The 23088-nt window shown below is 47.6% G+C and overlaps 1 protein-coding gene across 2 annotated transcripts in view; it reads left to right on the top strand.

Annotated features, from left to right (window-relative positions):
- Nucleotides 1-640: 640 nt before the first annotated feature.
- Nucleotides 641-23088, top strand: part of MYO5B (myosin VB) — a 160364-nt gene continuing 137916 nt past the window's right edge. For both annotated transcript variants that reach the window (XM_061353572.1, XM_061353571.1), the window contains exon 1: nt 641-768. In XM_061353572.1, coding sequence (XP_061209556.1) covers nt 742-768 — 27 coding nt within the window. In that variant the 5' untranslated portion in view covers nt 641-741. The remainder of the gene's footprint in view (nt 769-23088) is intronic.

Genomic DNA, 23088 nt, shown 5'->3' with positions numbered 1-23088 from the left:
AACTGATCTAAGCCCGTACCGAGCCGAGCCCAGCTGCACTGAGCACGAACAGTGCCGAGCCCGGCCGAACTCGACCCGAGCAGTGCAGAGCCCAACTGATCTAAGCCCGTACCGAGCCGAACCCAGCTGCACTGAGCACGAACAGTGCCGAGCCTGGCCGAACTCGACCCGAGCAGTGCAGAGCCCAACTGATCTAAGCCCGTACCGAGCCGAGCCCAGCTGCACTGAGCACGAAAAGTGCCGAGCCCGGCCGAACTCGACCCGAGCAGTGCAGAGCCCAACTGATCTAAGCCCGTACCGAGCCGAGCCCAGCTGCACTGAGCACGAACAGTGCCGAGCCCGGCCGAGCTCGACCCCAACAGTGCAGAGCTCAACTGATCTAAGCCCGTACCGAGCCGAACCCAGCTGCACTGAGCACGAACAGTGCTGAGCCCGGCAGAACTGAGTCCCAACCGAGCCGAGCCTGAACTCATCCTAGACGGGCCGAACGGACCCGGAGGGGGCCGAGCGCGGCCGCACCGCCCCATACCTGAGCGGGGCGCGGCGGAGGCGGAGCGGTGCTGCCCCCTCCTCCTCCTCCTCCTCCTCCTTCTCCTTCTTCCAGTGCTGCCGCCCCGCCGCGTCGCTCTCTTCCCTGCCCGCGCCCCGCCGGACTCGGCGGTGTAAAGGTCGCTCGGTGCCTCGGTGCCGCTCACTGCCTGCCGGCCCCATGCTCCTCGCTTAGCGCCGCCCGCCCCTGCCATGTCCGCCGTGGAGCTCTACACCAAGGTGAGCGGGGGGGGGAGGGGGGGGGGGTGCTGCTGGTGTCTGTGTGCATCTTCCTTGTGTTTTGGGGTGGGGGGGTCCCAGCCGTGGAAGGGACCCGCAACTTTCCCGGACTCATCGCTCCCCCCCCCCCGGCTTCCCCCGGTTTTCCATAGGGAGCAGCGGGCTTCGCCCGCGGGTCCGGGTTGTGGCAGCGTTGGCCTTGTACTTGGTGGGGTTCCGTCACCTGAGCGGGCTCCAGACCGCGCTCAGCTTCCCCAGATCCACACGGAATAGTTAGTTTCCTCGTATGCCTACAGCGCCGGGGTAGGGGTCGGCGGGGGGGTGTGGGGGGGAGAGGGATAAATCCGTCCTTACAACTGCTGTAAGTAACCGGAATGCTCCCGACGTGCCTGGTTTCCGGAGTCCTTTTCGTTCTGTGGCTCAGATAAAGCCCTCGGCCGTGGTACTCCCAAAGGCACCCGCTTCCTGGTGGCAGTCGGGGAGGTGGCATGGCTGATGGGATGGTGGCCTCGCAGGGTGTCGCCGGGTTTGCATCCAGCTGCCCTCCCATCGCTTCCCAGAAAGAAGCACGGATTTGTCCTAAAAAGTGGCTCGTTGTGATGACGGGAAGCTCGGGTGCTTGTTTTTGAGCAGAGTTTGAACCGTAGATAAGGTATCACTTGTGTTTTCTTTCTCCTTTATTATTCTGTGGCTGCAGGGTACTCAAGCAGGGCACCGGGTATTCCTGCTCCTTGGTCAGAGCAGGACAGGGAATACATCCCGCACAGTTCAGGGCTTTCTGCCCCCTTCCCAGAGCGAGGTTTGTGTCCAGAGAGATTTTTGCCGATTGACTTGGCTTGATGAAAGAGCTCCTTGCACGGTATGGAGCGATAACTGGCACAGGGAGCGAGCCCTGTGCCTGTGCTCCACATCTTCCCAAGGCTAGGGAGTGCTGTGGGCATCCAGGATGCAGAGAATGTGCTTAGTAAAAACCATCAATAACGCTAAGCAGGGAGCTCATAGAGCAAAGTGCTTGGCTTCAGAACGGGTTTTGCTGCAATAATGAGAATTTTAGTGTTTTAAATTCTTCCTGTGACCATGGTCAGTGCAGGGATGCTGCCAGATTGGCACCAGCCCTCTTAAGGAAGCACTTTTTGTCTCTGTGCCAACCTCCCAGGCTTAACTTTGGGGTAGATTTCTGCTTCTGTAACTCATTTTGCGGACAGATTTTATGTAATATCGGGGGTTGCCACTTAGGTTTATTTTGGCTGTCAATACCAAACGCATGCAGGATGAATTGTGAATCTGGCAGCTCCTCCTTTGAACCTCTGGGAATTAAAGGAGCTCCACTGGACCGATGGGGCTATCTGTGAGCGGGATGACCTCCATCCTTCTCGGGAGCACTTCAAAAGCAAAGTCTCAGGTTTGGAAAACCTTTTTCCCTTGGAAAATCTGATGGGGAGCACAAATAAAGCCATGGCTGAACTGCTCCGATGTGCTGACAGCAGCATCTCGTCGAACGAGTGCGGGGATGTGATGGGAAGCATTGCTGGGGAGGAAGGAGGCTGGCTGCGAGCGTGGTGTTATCCCTAACAACCAGGTTAATTGATTCTTAACCTGATGATCAGGTAATTAACCCGTTTGGTGTTTTTATGCAAACTTGGTTAGCTTTGTATTCATGTTTATTTGTTGAGTGGGTATACAGCGCCTGTCGGGACATCATCACTTGTGATCCTGGTGCTGTATAGGGACTTTTCCATGAGGTACTTGTGAAGTGATGGTTTTGGTGACAGTCTGTGCCTATCATTAATTTCTAATTCAGTTTTACTAACAGCAAAGATTCTTGATGAGAGCTGGCCCTTCTGATGGCGTCTGTCTGTCCTGCGGGGACAAGCTGGTGTGGTGCAGACATGGATGGTGCCTTGAACACATATGGGTCATCTGTGGGGCTGAGCTCTGGCGTTGTGATGAAATTTAGGACCATCCTGCTGTGTTTGCTTCTGCATGGGGCGTCTGTGCCAGCTCCGGGCTTTGAAGCAGCAGGGAAATGTTTCCTGTGACTTTGAAAATGTGAGAAAAAGAGCAAAACAGTCTTTAACAAAACTCAATGAAACCAACAGCCTCATGCTTAACCTGATGGCTGCCAGCGGCTGATGGAGGACCCCAGGATGAACCAGATGGGGCTGCCTGGATTGCCTTGTCAGCATGGTGGGCATGAGGCTTTTGGAGAGGTGTACGGTCCAGCTCGCTGGAATTAATACAGGTGTGTTGCTGAAAGCCTATAGATCCCGTGTGAGGGGTTGCATTAGCACAGGCACAGTGGGGGTCCTTTGGGACCTTCTTTGGGGTCCTTTGGGACCTTCTTTGGGGTCCTTCCTCCTCTTGCTTGACCTAGGATGAGAGAGACTACTGGGGAGCCACTTCAGAGCAGCTGAGTGGGACCTCTGAGGTTGTCCCACCTCTCTTTCCTGCTGGGCTGCAATGGGACCAGCTATGTGTTGTTTAGAGTCCTTAGCTTCCACTTGATGCCTTCAGAGCTCTCCTGGGACTCTGTGGGATACACAGCATTTCCTTGGTGCTCAAGGCCATGTTTGTTAAGCGATGCTGCTGATTTTGTTGTGCACTTAAACTAGAGAGGGACCCATCATGGAAACACCAGCAGCTCTGAGTTGCTGGTGGAGGCTCTCTCCACGCGATGTCTCACCTGTGCCCCTTTTAAGAGCAGGGATGACGGGTGTTTAATAGCCCCCATCAGACAAGATAATTAACAGCTTTGCCTAATTATGAGCATGAGAGTAGTTCCAAAACTGCATCAACCTTCAAGCATGTAGGACTCCACTTGTGTAAATAGTTACGGGGAGACCATTATAATACTCTTCTTACTCCTGATGCAGTACCTGGGGACTTTGGGATTGCCTGGCTGTGGGGTTTATTTTGTTGCAGAAGAAAACAGGATTTTAGTGGGGCTTGTGTCCCAGCAGTGGAGGAGCTGTATGGCAAAGGGTCCTCCAAACCTGGTCCTGGAGCTACTGGCACCAGTGCGTGCAGGAGGAGTAGGGGATGTAATGGTGTTAAGGACTTCTGCTAGAATCGATGAATCCCAGACTGGTTTGGGTTGAAAGGACCTTAAAGCTCATCCAGCTCCAACCTCCTGCCACAGGCAGGGGCACCTTCCACTAGAGCAGCTTGCTCCAAGCCCCTGTGTCCAACCTGGCCTTGAACAGTGCCAGGGATGGAATATTCACACTTCCTTGGGCAACTACTTCCAGTGCCATACGAATGTCTTTCTAAGGCTGCTCGGGGCCGGTCCTGCTCCTGCCATGTCCCTGGGGCTCCTGCTACAATGCCCTTTCCTTCCTGTCCAGCCAGAGCCTTCCAAAGAAACCTGTTGCTGATGAAGCTAAACTACAGCCAAGATAAGTGCAGTCCAGTCCTGTTGCAGGTGCCAGCTTTACTCTGTAATGAGATAAGAGGGATGCTCTGCTCCTCTGAGGTGTGTACTGGGCAGGATGGAGGGAGGAGGACATTGTCCCTGGAAGATGCTGTCTCCAACAATGGTTTGATGGGCAGTATTAAACCAGAGATCAGACCTGTTTGCGTGTCTAGCCTTTGTTATTGTATTGAAGCTCTTCATGTGACTAAATTATAATTGGTTTTGCTTCTGGATGTTCTGCTCTCTTAAAGGTACTTCTTTAAATGTGTTAATTGAAGTGTAGCCTCTGAACCTCATGTGAAATGCTGCTTTTGCCAGGCTAGGGAATGAGCTGTGCCTTCCTGCTCCTGGGGTGTTGCACACCTCCAGGTAATGCTCCTCAGAAAGTCTGCATGCTCTGGGTGAGCAAAAACCAGGGTATTTCTGTCTTTTTTCATCCCCCCCCACCTCCTGTTTTGCCAAGTGACTGTTACTTGCCAAGTATTTTTTAACAGATGATAGAATTTAATGCATTAAAAGATCTTCTAAGGGCCGGTGTTGGGGATAGAAAACTCTCTGGTTTTCACTTAAAGTTGTATTAAATAAAGTAGCTGGAATGAATTGGTGGTTTCTTACCCTGGGGAGAAACTCTTCAAAAGCAAATATTGCCAGTGCGATCACACAGTGATTGAGTCAATGAATTGGCATAAACCTTCTGGCAGAAAACCTTTCTGAAAATGATTTATCCTTCAAGGCTCAGGGAAGATTCATCCCTAGTCTGTGCCTTTGTGCTGCTTTGGGTTGAGCAGCAGCGGGGAAGGAAAGAGAAGATTTTCTGTGTGTTGTGTAGAGAGAGATTTCTGGGAGTAAGTGTTGGCAATGGGGAAAGTCTGGGGCTCAGTCCCAGGACGTCCATGGGACTTCTGGTCCTGAGCTCCTGCCCCTGCTGATTGCAGCTACTGTTAGGAAAAAGTATAACTACTTGAAGGTTTTGCTTGGTTTGGGTTTTTTTCCTTTTTTCCTCTTTATTTTAGACTATGAGAATGTGCATGGGTCACACCACGAAGGGTAGTGACAGCTTGGAGGCCATGCTGGGGACATCTTGCTGAAGGAGCCGAATCCATTGGCATCCCCAGGCTCTTCCTGATCCTGCCTCCATATGAGCTGCAGTCGTGGAGAGGGAATCAGCGAAATGTAAAGTGTGATTGCTCCAGCCAGCTCCCTGCGGCTGGGGACTGTGCCAAGGGCATGGCCACCTCTGCAGCCTACCCAGGGCAGCATAGAGGGGATGGAAGCAGAGCCCAGCTTGGGGGCTTCAATACCATTCAGCCCAGTGAGTAGGTACAGGGAGGTGGGTGCTGCTGGTTTTGTGTGCATTGCCCTCCTTTGATGGGCAGGACATGGCCAGAGTTTGCCCCATGCTCTCTCGGCGCTGTGTGGGTGCGTGTCCTGCTGCAAGGCACGTTGTGCAGGGACTTTGCACTGCAAAAATAACCAGGTTTTGTCTTCTGTTGGTGCAATTGTTCATCTCAGCTGGGCATTTAATAGCACCTGTGCTGGGGTTAGAGGAGAGCCACTGAGCTAACAAACATGGAGCTAAGTGCAGGTGCTGGGGCACAGCCCTGGGAATTATTCCAGCAGGGATTAAATAGCCTGATTCCTGCTTTATGTGCTCTTGCTGGTTGGGATTAGTCAACTTGCCTTTCTAAAATACTACTTTCAAGAATGCCTGCCTTGATACTGCCTTGATACTGGGTTAAGGATATGAAATTTGTGTGTGGGGAATCCTAATGCACGTAAGCCAAAGTTGCAGAAATTTGTTTGGGTTAACTCCTGGTGAAGGGTGGATATCTGTGTGTGTATATATATTATATATATGCTTATATATATGTTTGAAATTGCTCTCAGTTTGCTGTAGTGCAGTGCAGTCGTAGGCACGTTGAGATTTTAATTTGCATACCAAGTAGCCTGTAGCTCTGGTCAAAAAAAGGAGCAGTGTACCTTTACTGCAATAGCTGTACAGAGAGGAATAGCTTAACTTTAACATGAAGATGGACTTTGGACCTTCTGAGTTAGTTGGTGGTGTAATAAATAGCAGGTAGTGAAGTTGAAGCCCTGAGTCCGGGTTTTTTTGCAGCATTATTTTGTGCTCTTTGACCTGTTCTGCAAACAGAGGCATTTTGTGGCTGTTAAAGGAATATCAGCATGAGCTACAGTTCAGATGAGGAAAATGACTGCTTTTACTGCAGCAAAAAACCTCAAGCTCTGGCTGATACCTGGAGCACTTGCAAACCGTTTTAGTGAAGAATTTGTTATTAGCAGAACTGATAACATTCCCTGTGAGCTTTCCGTCTCTTGAGTGGGTTGTGTAAGGCAATTGGCCTTGAATGCCCCTGGCCTGCTGCAAGGCATGTCTTGAGGACTTTCGTTGGCTTTTGGCTTAGCCTGGTCCTCCAGAAAAGACCAAAGGGATAGTGGCAGGGCTGGGAATGTTCAGGGATCGATGGGTGATGGGCTTTATGTAGCCTTCCTTGTCTGAATGCTCATTAACATGATATCCAGGGCTCAGTCAACTAGTCAATTTTACTAATGAGTCTATTAAGGATTTAGTGTTTCTGCTCTTTGCCTTTGCTGTGATATCCAGAGGATTTGTAGAGGAACATCCCAACAGGGAAGAGCCTGCAGCTTTGAAGTGTGACCTTTTCTCCCAGCTGTGCACTGCTTTTGTCCTTGATTTGCTGCATCCAAAGTCTTCTCCAGCCAACTGAAACTTGTTGTGAGTCATGGGAATGGGTTAAACGTGTCAAAGGTTGGACTATAAGACTACAAGAACTGTAAGCAGCATAGGTCCATAAACCCTTACTATAAGGAACATAACCCCTTAATGGCAAATTATGGCCCCAAATCCATGGTTTGGTGTGATGTGTTGAGACAGTGGTGCGGGTTCTTTATCAGTGTGTGCTCCTGACCTGCTGTGACAGCATCCTTCTCCACTTTTAAATACTAGCTTTTTTGTCTGGTTTTTAGTCTTTTTAGTACTGGCTTTTAGTCCCCCACACGTGCCCATATGAAGCTGGTAGTGCTGTTAGGACATTCAGACCCTGCTGTGGCAGTTACAGCAGGTGACACACATGGTAATGTGTAAGTAACATGTCTTGCTGCCCTTCCATTAGACCAGGTTGCTCCAAGCCCCATCCAGCCTGCCTAGGGATGGGGCAGCCACAGCTTCTCTGGGCACCCTGTGCCAGTGCCTCAGCACCCTCACAGGATGCTTCTCTAATATCTAATCTAAATCTCCCCTCTGTTAGCTTAAAGCCATTATGTTCCCATATGGGTACTGGTGGGGTGGTTTTGTGCTGTTCGGGTGCTTGGTATTTATATGATCCAGGCAATGTGGCTTGGAGATGTGTGCTCTGTCCACTTGTCCATCCTGACTTTCGGGTGTTCTTGCTGGTTCTCATCCATCCTTCTGCCCATGAGTCTCCGTTTGCCATGTGCTCCCAACTTAACTCTTCCTTGAGTACACCTTTTCCATGCTTGAGGTTGACCTGCATTATCAGCTCATGGCCACTTCCCATGCTGCTGAACCATGGGCAGCCCTGTGGGTCTGGTGGGCTTCATGAAGGGACATTTTTCACTTGGTGAAAGCCAGGGATTATCTCAGTTGATCCCTACCTTCACCCTTCCAGTGAGTCACTGCCCAAGCTCCATTACGATAGCCTCGCTGAGGTGTGAGGCACTGGTAGGATGTGCTAACCACCATTTACAGTGCTGTTGGGAGCAGGATGTGTTGTGGGTGAATCACAGCTGCTACTTATCAAAATAACACCTTACATCCTGGGAACGTGTCCTGGTGAGTCACCCCTCTTCAAAGGAAAAAAGACCCTTAATGTATTTAAAGATGGCTTTTTAAAAGTCATGGAGGACAGTGGTAGAAACGCTTGGTTTCTTCTGAAAGCCACCCCGGGATGATTTCGGGTGGCCCGGGCAAACCAAGTTCCCAAGCAGGCTGGATGTGAGCAGCCAACATGTGCCTTAAAAAATGGGTGTTGAAAACTGTTTTAAAATCTATTTGTTTAAAATAAATCTGATCCCTGTGCCTGCTGTGAAAGCTGGTCCTTGATGCTGCTCCCCATGTGAGCAGAAAAGTCAGTGTAAGCATATTTCAAGGCAGCAAGTGGATGCGGAGGTACCGAGATGATGTAAGCTATAATTTTCAACCTAATTAAGCTGAGTAACTCCTTGTGGATTTATGCCTCTTAATTACTTCTAGCGCTGCTAGCATGGGTGCTGTGGGTATTGCTGTTTTTTGGGCACTGAGTGTGATGTCTGGCTGTGTTGGAGGAGCGGTACCCATGGCATGGTCTCAGTCAAGGACATAGCCTCCTGGTGGGGTGGGCATGGAGAGCTGGAGTGGCTTTCATGTGGCAGTACTGGACTACAGTGGTCTTGAATTTGCCTCACATGTCCTTCTAGGACCATGTGTCCTGTTCAGAGATGAGGTGGAGGTGCAGGAGAATTAGGTCCTGCTCCAAACCCATGCAGACCTCAGCAGGAGGCAGATGTCTGGGTACTGGTGTGGCTCTCATCAGCCTTTCCCATGGTTTCAGAGTGCCTGTTTCTTGCCTAGCCGATGCCTACTTTCACCATCATGTTCAGTGGTAAGAAATAGAATAACAAAGGAAAAGAAGGCCCAAGTGCTGCTCATCTAGTACTTGATTGGTGCCTTGTGTCACTGTGCTGTCCACTCGCTTGCCTTTATTGGTAAGAAATCACTTTTCTGCTGGGATAGACCATCAACATCTGCACTACCATCTTGTAGTAGTGGTACCAACAAGGCATGGTTTGGCTGGAGGAAGACCTTAAACAGCACTAAGAAGCTCTTCTGGAAGTCATATCTGCATGGGGTGAGAACATACCACCTTAGGGCTGGTGGAGAGCTGCCCTTGGGGTGTCTGCAGGGACTCCCCTACTCTGAGTATTGGGATTTCCCCCCCAGATTTTGGTGTTGCAGGGATGAGATTTGCTTTCCTCTCCTGTATGACCATGGCAGCTGAAGTGCTGCTGGGGACACGTTGTTTGTGGCTAGATGGCTTTTAGGCTACCAGGATCCCTGGATGAGGGATTCTCTTTTGAGCTGGACTGCCCTTGTCTCTCTTGCAACACATGTTCTATGGCCCTGAGCATTATAAAGATCCTGTCCAGAGGGATAGGAAGATCATGGCTCTTCTCTGTAGACCCAGAAATTCCAGACTTGAAATCTCTTGCTCTACTTTCCTTCTACTTTATTTCTTTTTTTTTTCTTTTACTTTCTAAAGCCTTTATTTTCATTTGGACCTTGCTTCAGTGAGGTGATAACTTCTTCCTCCCCATGCAGTGATGAAATGGGTGCTTATGCTTCATCCAGAAGGATGGAGGCAGGGCTCCTAAATAAAATACTTCCTTTTTAAAGAAAAACAAAAAAAAAAAGGAAGGAGGAAAACCCGAGGTGTCTCAGCATGCAAATCTGGACTCTAGACAATACTGATGCTCAAGGTTAGGGTGCTGGTGCTTTGGGTGCAACTGGTGTCAGGGCAGGCTGTGGGTTTCAGCCTTGCAGCACTGCTGTCACCCTGGGGTGATTCCTGCTGCCCGGCCCCTTGCCTGCTCGCTGTGAAACATCATGAGCTCTTGCCATGCCAAAACAAACTCTGCGTCGGGGCTGTCAGAGCTGATCTTCGTTCTCTCGTGCTCTGCCCTCCCCGCTGCTGTTCCGGTAAGTGATGGCTGCGCTTGCACCCGCTTGTTGGTGCGGGAGCGTGGGGGCCATCGCTGTGATGCCAGATAAACACAAGAAGTGCTGCCTGGCTCAGAAACCTGAAATACCCATTTGCTTGTCTGTCAGGATATGCCTAAATCATCTTCAGGAGCAAATCTTGCTTGAATTTGCCTTTCAGCACCCGACGCTCCATGCTGAAGGAGACGGGATGGACAAGGCTGTCTCAGGCTGTGCAGTCCCTTACAGTCCCCAAAGACTGAGCTGCAAGGAGGCTTTTCCTTCCCCAGCAATGCTGCACCAGCATTTGCATCCCGAAGTCCAGCAGCAGGCAGAAAACATGCTGATCTCGCACAAATGCAGCCTCTCTGGGGCCTTCTGCTTCGTCCAAGGAACAGTGTGGTACAGAAATCCATACTTTTTAAAAGAAAGTCTATTCTCAGATATAGAATGTTCTATTTGACAATGCTGGAAAGTCTGTAACTCTTCAGGTTTTCACTATTTTTTTACATGTATTTTTTTAATTTATTTTCTATTTTTTGACTGAAAATGTCCTGTCCCCTGACAGTCTTTGCTCTGATACAAAGTTTGAGTGCTGGCAGGTCACATGAAATGAATCAGCAGAATGCAAACCCTGCTGTTACTCACTAAACTTTGCCCAGAATTCATCTAATTGTAGACCCGATAGGAACTTCAGGAGCTCAAACTCTTTTCCTTTGAACAAGGGGCTCAGCTCCAGCCCCTGGGGCAGCACTTGCTCCACCTGAGCATCCTCCCAGGATCCATGCTCTAAAGTATGGTAATTTTGAACCCTTTGGATATAAATCATGCTGAGAGATTACTTCCTGTTGTATCCCAATTTAAAACAGTATTTTCTCTGTTGGGTAGCAGGTTTATGGCTTTTTCTTCCTTTTTCTTTTTAGTCACAGATGGCTCTGCTTTAATACTCAGTCACTTGTGAGGTATTACACAAATTTAGGCTGGTACTATTTGCTGGCATGATGGCTTTTGGTGTCCCTGTGTGAAGACCAGGCTAAGGACTGGGACTTCAGTGTGCAGACCTGTGTTTAGCTATCGGATCACACAGCTCGTAAGTTAGTGAGGCTTCATCCTTTTAGCGGCTCTGGAAGCAGTTTCTTGTCTCCTTGCGTTCAGTACTAAAGGCTGAATGTTTCTAAAGGAAAAACCTTCCAACAAACCAATTTAATTTTCCTCGGTCATACTGTATGGACAATCTGTTGGCGACTGTTTTATCCAGCGTGCCATCTCTGGGCTTATGACCCTCTTTGATGTGGCTCATTCAGGGGAAAAATGGCATTACACACTACCTCAATCACTCAGATGTCGGAGAGGATATCTCGTTTGACTAATCGGGGTGAAATTTGGGAAGATTTAGTAATGCCAGGAGACATGACCCACTTTCAGATAAACGCTTTTCAGACAATAGAGGTTGTGCTGAACTGTGGGGGAGGGAGAAACATTCAAACGGTAGAAATAATTAATAATTGTTTATAATTATTAGATTTTATATTGTTGTGCTGAACTTCTCCCAGGTGCAGAATGGGTTTGCTTCCTAATCTGGTGTTTTGTTGGGTCTTTTTTTTTGTTTTAGAAGAATAAAGTGCTGTCACCAGCTGGCTTTCGACATATTTGTGTTATCCAGAGATCCCAGGCTGCTGATAACCTGTCACCTTTGGGATGCTCCATCGAGCACAGCGGGTGGTTGAAGGGTGTCGTGATGGTGTTGGGAGCTGTGGTCTGGTGTGATATGGCTCTGGTCCAGCTGCTGGAGACCAGCACAGGTTGGAGATGGGGAACCTACTGTGGGAGTTTGCCTTGAGTGTCCTGGAAGGTGTCCACCCAATGAAGTGCATCTTAAGTACATGAAGACAGAGGAATATCAGTCTGTAATGCCAGGTTTCTGTGTTTTCTTCATACCACAAACCTTTTATGTAGTTCACCCCTATTCCTATGTCATTGTGGAGCTTCTGGCCAAAACAGCAACAGAAATCACAAAGGTGCAGCACTATGATATTGTAAAACTGTGAGAAAACCAAACCTGATGCTTGCTTTTGTAGTATATAACCTTTATTCTTCAATGACAACAAAAGAGAGCGTTCTTTAAGTACTAATTGCATAATTTTCAGTGATGCAAGTTCTGTCAAGCAACTTGTGACTCTTCCTTTGTGCAAGGTTTTATTACAGCTGTATGAGCTGAGCAAAACCAACTTAGTCTGCTTAAAACTTCTTATAACTCCTTTGTAAAAACACATTTCTAATCATACAACATAGCAACAACAGTTCTGCCTTCATTTCATATTGCAGCTAAACTTCTGTCAGTATCTTGCAATTGGCATTTGGCAAAACAAACATGTATGTCAAAACAACCTTTTGAATGATCAAGCAGCTATAGGTGTTTTTTAATGATCTATTTTTCCCTGCAGCCACAGACTTCATTGCTGCTCTTCCACAGTAAAAAAACCCTTTTGTTTCCAAGTAGTTCCCTAAATTCAATTCTTTTAAGAGCCACATTATAACAAACTTCAAGCATAGAATAAAATCATAGAATAGAATCATAGAATAGTTAGGGTTGGAAAGGACCTTAAGATCATCAAGTTCCAACCCCCCTGCCATGGGCAGGAACACCTCACACTAAACCATGTCACCCAAGGCTCTGTCCAACCTGGCCTTGAACACTGCCAGGGATGGAGCATTCACAACCTCCCTGGGCAACCCATTCCAGTGCCTCACCATCCTTACAGTAAAGAACTTCATTGTTAGATCCAATCTAAACTTCCCCTGTTTAAATTTGATCCTGTTACCCCTTGTCCTATCAACTACAGCCCCTAATGAAGAGTCCCTCTTTGCTAAGCAAGCTAGCACCTTCCTCAGGTTGAAGTCTTTCTTCTGCCTTTAAGCTTCAAAGCCAGTGGACTGACAGAATTTGGGCATATCTCTGTTGATGAACGCTGATTTTACATGCTGTTACAGTGATAGCTGGAAGATGCGTGGCCCTGGCTCTTGTCTAGATAAATCCATTTCCTTCACACATACCTCTGGGTGTTTGGTGAATTGGCCCTTGGGATATTCGTGGGCGCTCTGAACTCCAAATTATCATTGTGTCCTGTGCAATGCCCCGGTGGAATTCTGGAAGCATCAACTGAGGGTGTTGAAGCTCTGATTGAAGTCATTTGTGATGCTGAGAGCATCTGTGCTCTTTGGGTGACTCAGGAGGGATGGTACCTGGTCAGGCAGGAAGGTGGTCTTGCTGCTTCTGTAAGCACCAGGGATGCCTGCTCAGTGTCATGTGCCTGGGAAGCAGCTGGAAAGTTGGGAAGAGCTAAAATATACCTGGGATCTGGACAAACCTGTCCTGCAGTTAGGCTAAACTTCAATATAGTTATTTTGTCTGGGAGGGAAGAGGCTGTTTTGGAAGGACCTGACTCCACTTCTCCTGCTCACACAAAACACACGTCATTTAGCAAGTCAGGACAGAGTAAAATGTAGTGGCCAAGGCCTGAATGAGCCAGCCCAGCAGCTGGACGTGCTGGAGATGAATGCAGATCTGAACCATGGCTCATAATTTGAAAGCTGAATAGCTTTTGAAACAGCCTGAGAGATGGAAGAGGCCCTGGCTGCATCTGCCTTACCTGCTTTAACCCCATAAACAGCACTGACCCTTGTCTCTTACAGGTTCTGTATATGATTTATGTTTGATTTAAGAGCTGGCTGCTGCATTAATATAGTTGTCCAGTGCCCCTATTTCAGCCTTGGAGTAGTCTCTTGGAAATGACAGTGCCCATCCAAGGGATTCATGTTGGATGGTTGAGTCGTATTAAGGATGTTTAAGTTGTTTTATGGAAGCAGGCCAGTGAATAAGGGAGACTTGGCTTCATTCACCCTTTTAGTTTCAGGCAGAGCTTAAGAAAAGCTGAAGCCACCAGAGAAACATGTATAGATCTTCTTCTCTGGTACTAAACCTGCAGCGGTGTAGCGGACGGGGCCTCCTTCATCCCATTGCTCTGAATGTGGGCAGCCAGAACAAGTGTGAAAATGTTCAGTAGCTTTTTGCCACTAAACCAGCCGTGATTATTTGTGGGGCTGAAGTGACACATGAAATCTTAAAGGGTCTCTTCAGGATTCAAGTGTTCCTTCCATAACCAAATGCTGCTGGTGCTGATGGCAATGTTCTACAGTTGCCTGCTGGAGCAGAGTTGTACCCACCAGGCATGAGCCTTACTGAGGTTTTTCTGGTCCACGAGGATGCTTTGAGCCCCCCAGATTAGAGCCCTGAGCTCTTGTGTATGGGGTTAGCAGTTGCTGACCTCTCTACATGTTGCACATCCTTTCCACATGCTCACAAAACATCCCACTTTGGGCAATTTAAACAGTTGCTGAGGATTTCTCTTGCATTTGGTTTCTGTAGATTGGCCATATGATGCTGGGGATAAATTTACTGTAATGATAAAACACACATTAGGACTGATAGCAACATTTGGCTGCTAAAGTCTGTCTAGCTACTGAAGGAGCCCCTATGTTTTATATCTTGCAATGGGGAGAGATTTGTGACTTGTTTTCTCCAGTGTCAGTGTAACACAATATGTGGGCTTTCTCCCGTGCATGCATATCCTGAAAGGAGTTCAGAAGCGTTGGAGAAGAGGGAAAATCCCAGCTCATGAGCTTTCGCAGGTGGTGTATCTGTGTGGAAGCAGGCAGTGGGGATGCTGAGGTTTTCTGGTTGCCTTTCAAGCAAAGTCCAGCCTTTTGACAGGGCACTGCTGGTAGTCAACAAAGGCATGAAACATCCTCTGAGAACAGGCTAAAATAGTGTTTAAACAGGTTAAACTGCTTTCCCATAAAAAGAGCTGTTGTGAAAACCAGTCCCTCGGGGCTCCTCACTGGGGCATCAGTGCTGGCAGCCAAAATGAGCACAGTTTGTGGCCATGCTGTGCCAACTGGTGACAGCCACATTGTGCCCTGCTCCTTGCTGTGGTCACCAGTGCTATCATTGCAAACCTTGTGAAGATTTGGGCAGTGTTGTGTTTCAACTGAGGTGGTTTCTCCAAAACGCATTAAGCTGGAGCTCAGATCCACATTCCCATGGCTGGGAATGCCAGCAGTGAAGTGAGCATGGAAATACGGGCACTTTTGCACCAGGAAGTGACCATCAGGTCCCTGGGTATTGGGCTGGGCAGGTTTTGCTCTGCAGGGTTGCTTGGCCTCTGTGGTGAAGTTAATGCTGAGGACATCCTTTAGCTTTGCATTTGGAAGTGACCCTGTTTTGCAAATTCAATATGGGGTGAACAGGGGAGGGGAAGGCAAATATTTGGATTTCTGCTGCTGAATCCATCTTGCTGATGCTCTGATAGGACGTGTTCCTGTCTCATTCTAGTCTCTGTGCTTACTGCAGTATTTCTGAGTTCGTTTACAGAAACTCAGAAGAGGGTCTTATCTCCATTGTGGCTGGGAGTAGGGAGGTTGTGCTCTGACAGTGGATTTAATAGTACTCTGATAATGGCTTGCCACCATCTTTGTAGGGAGAGCTGGTTTAGTGGGGAGTAGCAGAGTGTAGAGTGCCATGGGGAGAAGGAAAACTGAAATGGTAGCAAAACCTGGTTGGTATTTGGTAGTCTGATTGACTGGTAGGTGAAGGAGGTGAAGAGGGTGGGCATGGTCTTAAGTGTGGAAAGCACCTACATGCTGCTTGTCTTGATATCCTGGGACGAACAGAGCCAAGGGCATGACTTGACTCATAGTCAAAAATGAATCTCTTATATTTACTAAGTCAGCAGTTTGAGGTTATTTTATTCCTTATCATCCCATACCAGAGCTGGCTGTACCTTATTTTCTTGAATTGTATTCCAGTAATTATGGTAACGTGAGACTTACATCTGATATTCTGAAATTTCTGGAGAAATGGGTATCAGTGTACATTTGTGGCTTTAGGGGGAAGAGGGAGTTGATCCCAGTGATGGAGTTTGGGATGTGATGGAAACCCACTTTCATCTGTTAGCTGAGCCTTTGGTAACTGCAGTTGGGTTTCTGGTGCTCTCTCATGAGGCCGCTGTCCCTGTGATTATCCCCAGGGATGATCTGTCTTCCTGAGGTGGCCTGGAAAGGTGAAAGCTTCGTTAACTGCTCTTCTAGTGTGGTCAATTTATGAAAAAAGCACTCCAAGTTCTGATTCCTACTCATGTGGCTTCATTATCTATCTATATGTGTGTGTGTGTGTGTGTGTATCTATTTCTCGGAATTTCTACCTGTGGACTGCCCTGAGTTTAGCTGAAATTCCACATTAAATGCCTGTTGCTTGAATAAAGGCTCATAATTTTGTTCAGAGAGTCATAACTCTTGTTTCCTCAGCCACCACCTTTTCAGTTCTTCTAGGCAGTTTTGATGTATATGGAGAATAACTGACATTCAGATCATGAATCCAAGTTTAATCCTGTGGTCATGCTTGATGCTTTGTTCCTAATAAGCAGAAATCAGCTCCTTAAAACGTTGGTGATTCCATAACAGTACAGAATGCTTCTACAAGGAAGAGGTGCCAGCTGTTGTATGTCCGAAAAACTGACTTGACTTGGGATAATAAATTAGGAAACCCCAGACTGGTTTGTATTGGAGGGGGCATTAAAGCTCATCCAGCTCCAACCCTGCCACGGGCAGGGATACCTTTGAGCAGAGCAGGTGCTCCAAGCCCCTGTGTCCAACCTGACCTTGAGCACTGCCAGGGATGGGGCAGCCACAGCTTCTCTGGGCACCCTGTGCCAGCGCCTCAGCACCCTCACAGGGAAGAGCTTCTGCCTAAGAGCTCATCTCAGTCTCCCCTTGGGCAGGTTACAGCCATTCTGCTTTCCTGTCCTACAGGGCCTTGTAAAATGCCTTTAGCTCTCCAAGTTGAAGGTTAAAATACCTTGAACCTTTGCGGTCATGCTGTGAAGCAGGGTTCTGGGAGTTTTCACTCTTGGAATTCAGGTCTGTGGGTCACTTTTGGCTTGTGGATAACAGCAGCATCATCTCTTTAATCTAAATTACTGACTGTAATTGTCCAAGAGTGGAGGCTTTGTTTGTACTTGGAAAAGCACCGTCTGCTGGTCACTACAAAAGGACTTGGATTTAATTTACTTATGGGCACCAAAAGACATATCATGCTTTTGGACCTCTCCTGAACACCCTCCCTGTGCTGCTGGGAAACTTGTGGAGCTGTGGTCCCTTGTCTGGTGCCACCATGTGCTTGAGCCTTTGTCTTTCAAACAGTGCCAATTCCCCTGCAAATGTGAGGTCATGCAAGGCCATCTCCTGCTCTGGCCTTTTCTTAATGCCTCAGAGTTTGTGCAGTGTTTAGCACCAGGTACATGGGGGTACAGAGCTTTGGAGCTCAAGTTTTAGGCAGTTGAAGGAAAGCTTCTACTAAGGGATATCCTCAAGAGGTTTCATAATCTGCGGCAAGAACCATTACAGCCTAGTGCATCATGATGCATGCCCTGACCATTGCTTGAGGCTTTCTTTAGGTTGGTATGACCTCTTCTGTCTCAACTGTTGAACATCCGCATTTATGCTGAGAGTTTCATGGGACTGAGGAGCCTTCATACAACAAATCCAGATTTGGATAGAAGTGACATGACATGCACTTGAAGTTGCTGGTGGGTGCCCACAAGCAATGGCTTGAGAAGAAATGGCTGTGAACAGCATAACATAGAGTTATATCTCTAATGTTGCTGCTGAGGAGGAAGTGGGTGACTGTGATCTCTTCTCTTGCTGCCGCTTGAGTTGATGGCCATTTGGCTCACACCAGCCTCTTTTCCCATTAGCTGATGGGTGAGAGCTGGTGTGGACACACCGCACTCCGAAAGGCAACAGGATTTCAAGGGCTCATTGCTGTGGAGCTTGAAATGTGTCTTAAGTGGCTGTTGTCGAGGAGGGGATCCTAAAGGCTCTGAAAATGTTTCTTGAAATACAAATTTCTCATTGCATGCCAGCTCTTAAGCAGAGAAGTCTCTGCTGATTTGCACATGACGTTTAAAAAGGCTTTAGGGGTTTGGGTGTTGTGGTGGTGGGGAGGATTGTGCCTTTTCCCCCACAACTGCCCAACTTCCCCCCTGTGTGTTTGTAGCCCAATATGTGCTGAAATCTGGCATTTCCTGGGGGTGACACATTGATCTGTGCTTCACAGGTTAGGTAGCTATAAGCAATGGCCATACATGGTGATCTAAACGGGTTATTCTTTTTTCCTCTAAGAAAGCACCGAAAAATGAGTTTTTGAGGGTTTTTGGCAATTTCTCCATAGTGTGGGACCTCCTCGTCCAAAGGGCAGATGAAAGGGCAGGCAGCTGGAAGAAAACACAGCTATGAAGGGACATGTGTTGCTTCAGCATCTCCCTGTTTTTTGTAGATCACATCCTCTTCTGAGTAGGGTCCTAAATCCCTGCTGTGTGCATGGATGTGTGTGACCACTAATGCTTCTTCTAATGCATTTGCAAGTCCCTCAGAACAAATCCATGATGTGAGTGATGCTGTGGGTTATCTGGAGCTTTGCCCATGGTAGTGGGCTGTACAAATTCGGGTGTTCCCATCCAGCCACCAGACCGTGGGGTTTGCAGGAGCTCTGGTCTTGGGAATATTACTAATTATTCTAATATTACTAATATTTTATCAGAAAGGGCAGAAACTTTTGGGTTTGTGTGTTAGGAGCTGGGAACTGGCAGCACAGTTTGCAAGAACTTTGCTTTCACAGCAAAATAGACTGGGGTAACATAATGTTTATTTAATTTAAGTTTTTTTTTCCCCTTGATTTATTCATGTACCTGGTGAAGCATGAAGTCATTACCTAGAGGAGAGAAAACATTGCAATGCAATTCTTGGTAGAGATGGAATTAAGTTATGGTTTTCCCTAATTTGAGTGAGCCACTCTCCATCTCTCATTGCCTTCATGAACCACTATAACTTTGGGTGTGTTTTCAATTTTTTCACTGCTTTTCTAATTATCCTTTTTATTTTCCTCACTGGGGGTAGTGAGAGTAGGTTGAAGTAGTTTTGCTTGAAGCAGATTATAGTCCTTAAGCTGTGCTGGGGACCCAGTGGCTCCAAGGCAAGCTGCATCAGCTGAAGGGTGACCATAAATGTATGTCCTTGCCAAAGGGAAACACATCCTTTGGATAGGAACTGTTTCCTGGTCTTGGAACAAAACCCTCTGGGCCTGAGCTGGGTGATGTGTTGTGGGATGGAAATCCTATAGTTGGGATGTTTCTGGGGTGATGTGATGCTGCTGGTAATGATAGAAGAGTCAGAGTTCAGACTGCATTAAAACTCTGCACCTGCTGCCTGTGCCCAGAGGTAACTGCTTAGGAGGAATAAAGAAATGCGCTTGTAATGCAAGGAGCAGTGTTTAAATGAGTAAATACATCTCCTGTTGGGATATAGGTGTTGTCCTGTGTGTCAATCCAAGACACATACAACAGAGCAGATGTGCTGTGGGGATGGGGAAGGAAGCAGTAGCACAGGTGGCTGTGATAGCTTCTTTTCCTTTAAGTTATTCTTATTTTCTCCTTCTGCTTGGGATGTTTTCTATGTGGACACTCACTGGCTCATGAGAGCCGTTTGATCTGCTTGGGAGTGTGTGTTTGTGTGTGCTGCTGGGGCATCTGCCCTTCCAACGCACAGGGAACGTTGCCAAGCTAGGGAAGAAATCCAAGCCAGAAGGTGAAGGGTAGAAAGGGTGCATTTGGTGGCATGGTTATTCTTATATGTATTTATCCTTTTATTCGAAGTGGGGGCAGTTGCCTTCTTGTAGCCCTCAAGGGCAGCCTTCTGCATCTTGATGTCCTTCATTGAGCCCTTCCTGCACAAAGCAAACAATGTTCTGTTAATGGCATCACTTCCCAAGTCTCCTGCTGCAATTCAGTATTCAGGGGTTGATGGAGACAGCTTTTCTTGCATCCTTCCTTATTCAAGCTTTCATCTCCCTTATGTTTATTGGAGGAGGAAATTGTATATGGGATTTAAGGAATGACTTTCCAGGGAGCTGCTGTGTGGTATAAATAAGAGGCTGCAGGATGTCAGTGCTGGAAAGCCCAAATATCAGTATTTTAGCTGGACATGTGAAGTTATAAAGAAATATGAAGGAGAACATAGCTGACTGTCTAGCCATCCTGTGCCTTCTATTTTAGATATGAAAAAGGAACCTGCATTTGGGTTTCCTCAGAGGTGTATTTTGAACCCATTTCAGTTTACCAGTTGCAATATAGAATCATAGAGTAGTTAGGGTTGGAAAGGACCTCAAGATCATCAAGCTCCAACCCCCCTGCCATGGGCAGGGACACCTCGCTCTAAACCATATTACCCAAGCCCTCATCCAGCCTGGCCTTGAACACTGCCAGGGATGAATCATTCACAACCTCCCTGGAAAACCTATTCCAGTGCCTCACCACCCTAACAGGAAAGAATTTCCTCCTTATATCCAATCTAAACTTCCCCTGTTTAAGTTTTAACCCATTACCCCTTGTCCTATCACTACAGTCCCTAATGAAGAGTCCATCCCCAGCATCCCTACAGGACCCCTTCAGATACTGGAAGGCTGCTCTGAGGTCTCTATGCAGCCTTCTCTTCTCCAGGCTGAACAGCCTCAACTTTCTCAGCCTAGCTTCATATGGGAGATGCTCCAATTCCCCGATCATCCCTGTGGCCTCCTCTGGACTTGTTCCAACAGATCCATGTCCTTTTTATGTTGAGGACACCAGAACTGCACACAATGCTCCAGGTGAGGTCTCATGAGAGTAGAATAAAGGGGCAGGATCACCTCCTTTGACCTGCTGGTCATGCTCCTTTTGATGCAGCCCAGGATACGGTTGGCTTTCTGGGCTGCAAGCACACACTGAAGCAGGCTCATGTTCATTTTCTCATCCACCAGCACCCCCAAGTCCTTCTCCTTGGGCTGCTCTGAATCTCTTCTCTACCCAGCCTGTAGCTGTGTCTGGGATTGCTCTGACCCAGGTGTAGGACCTCGCACTTGGCATGGTTAAACTTCATGAGGTTGGCATCAGCCCACCTCACAAGCGTGTCAGGGTCCCTCTGGATGGCATTCCTTCCCTGCAGCTTATCAACTGAACCACACAGCTCAGTGTCATTGGCATATCGTGCTTGTTTTCTTTGTCTCACTGGGGAGAAGAGACAAAATACATACACTAATGTAGAGTAACTCATGATACAAGTGAGCATCTGAGGTCTGGAGTATGGATGTCCTGGGAGAAGAGGAGCAGGGTACAAATCACATTCCCAAAGACCTGAAAATTACTGCAACAAAATGAAAATGCAAGTCCTTCCTTCCAGGAGACCCCTTTTCTGCCCTCTCGTTCCTAAGCAAATAGGGGTGTATGACTGTTCGTTCACTGCTTCAGACATTTTAATTAAATGTGTTCATTCCAGCTTTGCATCTTGATCCCTGGTGCTGTTCTTCAGCTGTCTAATATCTCCTTGCTATCAAACTTTATTGCTGGGATTTTTTTAACTATAACCAGTAAAACACTTCTTACTTAAAGCCTCAGTAATCAATTTGTTTTCCTTCAGTTGCTCAGCAATGAAAAGGATGCAGAGGTGGCCTGGCGGGGGGAGGTTTACAGAGCATCCTTCTGGTTAGAAAGTGCTGAAGAAATGCCTGATACGTAAAACTAGGGGTCAAAACCCCTTTGAATTAAGCATGCACGGAGTGATGCTCTGAGAAGGCTTTTAATGCACGAGTTCTGGAGAGGTGAGGGATAACTGTGCAGGTAGATTAATCCAATTAGTTCTTTCTAATAAGGATGAAAATCCAGTCTGATGGAGATGTTTCTCTGCAATTAAAGGTAGATTTTGGTGGTGCTGTTTGGGCATAGCAGTGCCTGGTGGGGAGGATGGTTCAGTGCTGAAGCTGGGGGTGAGGTGGCTTGTACCCTGAGTTTCAGAAGATGCTTGTGACACCGTGAATGCGTTACTGCAGTTAACAGCCTAGAGGCAGCCACTGTTCTTACTGTTCCCTGTTGGAAGTCCTGGTGTCCCCTGGCTACATCCCAGGGCTGCCCAGCAGGGCTCCTCACAGGAAATCATTTAATGGGAAGTGGTCTCTGCACTGGGGAATGAACATGCTCATGAGCTTCCGTAAAGCATCATGAGGCTATGTTATACATGGAGAACTGTGAAAACCTGGGGGGAAAGCCTATTTTTAACTTCTTAATTAAAATTGAAAGGCCGTTTCTTAACTACTTTATAAATAATCAAATAATCAAATATATATGGTGTATATTGAGCATGTTTTGGATACACCCTATGTTCGTCAAGGTGCTTAAGTGGAGTTTGGGTGGAAAATGGGACTGCGGGGACAAGATTACACCACAACACTGATCAAGGTTTTGATTAATTGAGAATTAGGCGAGAGAAGGGTAATTAATGCCAATCAAGAGGGCTTTGCAGAAAGTAGTCTGGAAGGATTTAAGTTGCAGTGTGACAGGCTGTTTGGTAAGTCATGCTATGGAGACACTTAGCTCCTGCATGGGGTTTTGAATTAAAAAAGCAAAATCAAACCTGGGAAACCCCAACAGCCTTTATTGGAATAAAAACCCTCATGGTTGCCTTAGGACCATGAGTCTCATCTTGATTCCCCTTAGACACCAAGTCAAGGATGTTTTTCTAGATCCTGGGCAACATTTAACATTTGTGAATCAATGACTTGGAAGATGATGTAAGGAGCCCTGGAAGGAGCTGGATCAGGTGAGTGGTGCTGGTGGTGGTCATGAGCATCCCATGGGTGCCTGGCAAAGGGGAGATGCTTGGGAAAGAGCTGTAGAGCCCCCTGTTCCACACTGCTGCTTCCCTGATGCCTGCTGCTCTTCCAGGAGGAGCTGCAAGTAAAGTGCATCATGACCTGGGTTGGCTTTAGCACCAGACTGTTGTGCTTCCTCATGGACTCTGCAGTGGTTTAGGGGGTCTGCAGAGTATCCCTATTTCTGGCAGTGTGGCAGAGACTAGATGGTGATGGTGAGCATCTTGCAGGGCTCACCCAGGCCTGATAGAAGAGACCCTCAGTGCTCTCTGTGGCTCACTGAGTTAGTGATCCCCTACTCATGGTGCTTTATGGGACAGGACCTGCGGAGGGGTGTCCCACCCAGCAGACTGGTGACTGCATCTCTTGGTGCAGCTCTCTAAT

This window comes from Neopsephotus bourkii, unplaced genomic scaffold (assembly GCF_033783945.1).
Source record: "Neopsephotus bourkii isolate Nb327-2 ecotype Australia unplaced genomic scaffold, CSIRO-AGI_Nbou_v1 NB_682, whole genome shotgun sequence".
NCBI lineage: Eukaryota > Metazoa > Chordata > Aves > Psittaciformes > Psittacidae > Neopsephotus > Neopsephotus bourkii.
Note: the sequence above shows the minus strand (reverse complement) of the source record. Positions and strands in the feature narration are given on the sequence as shown.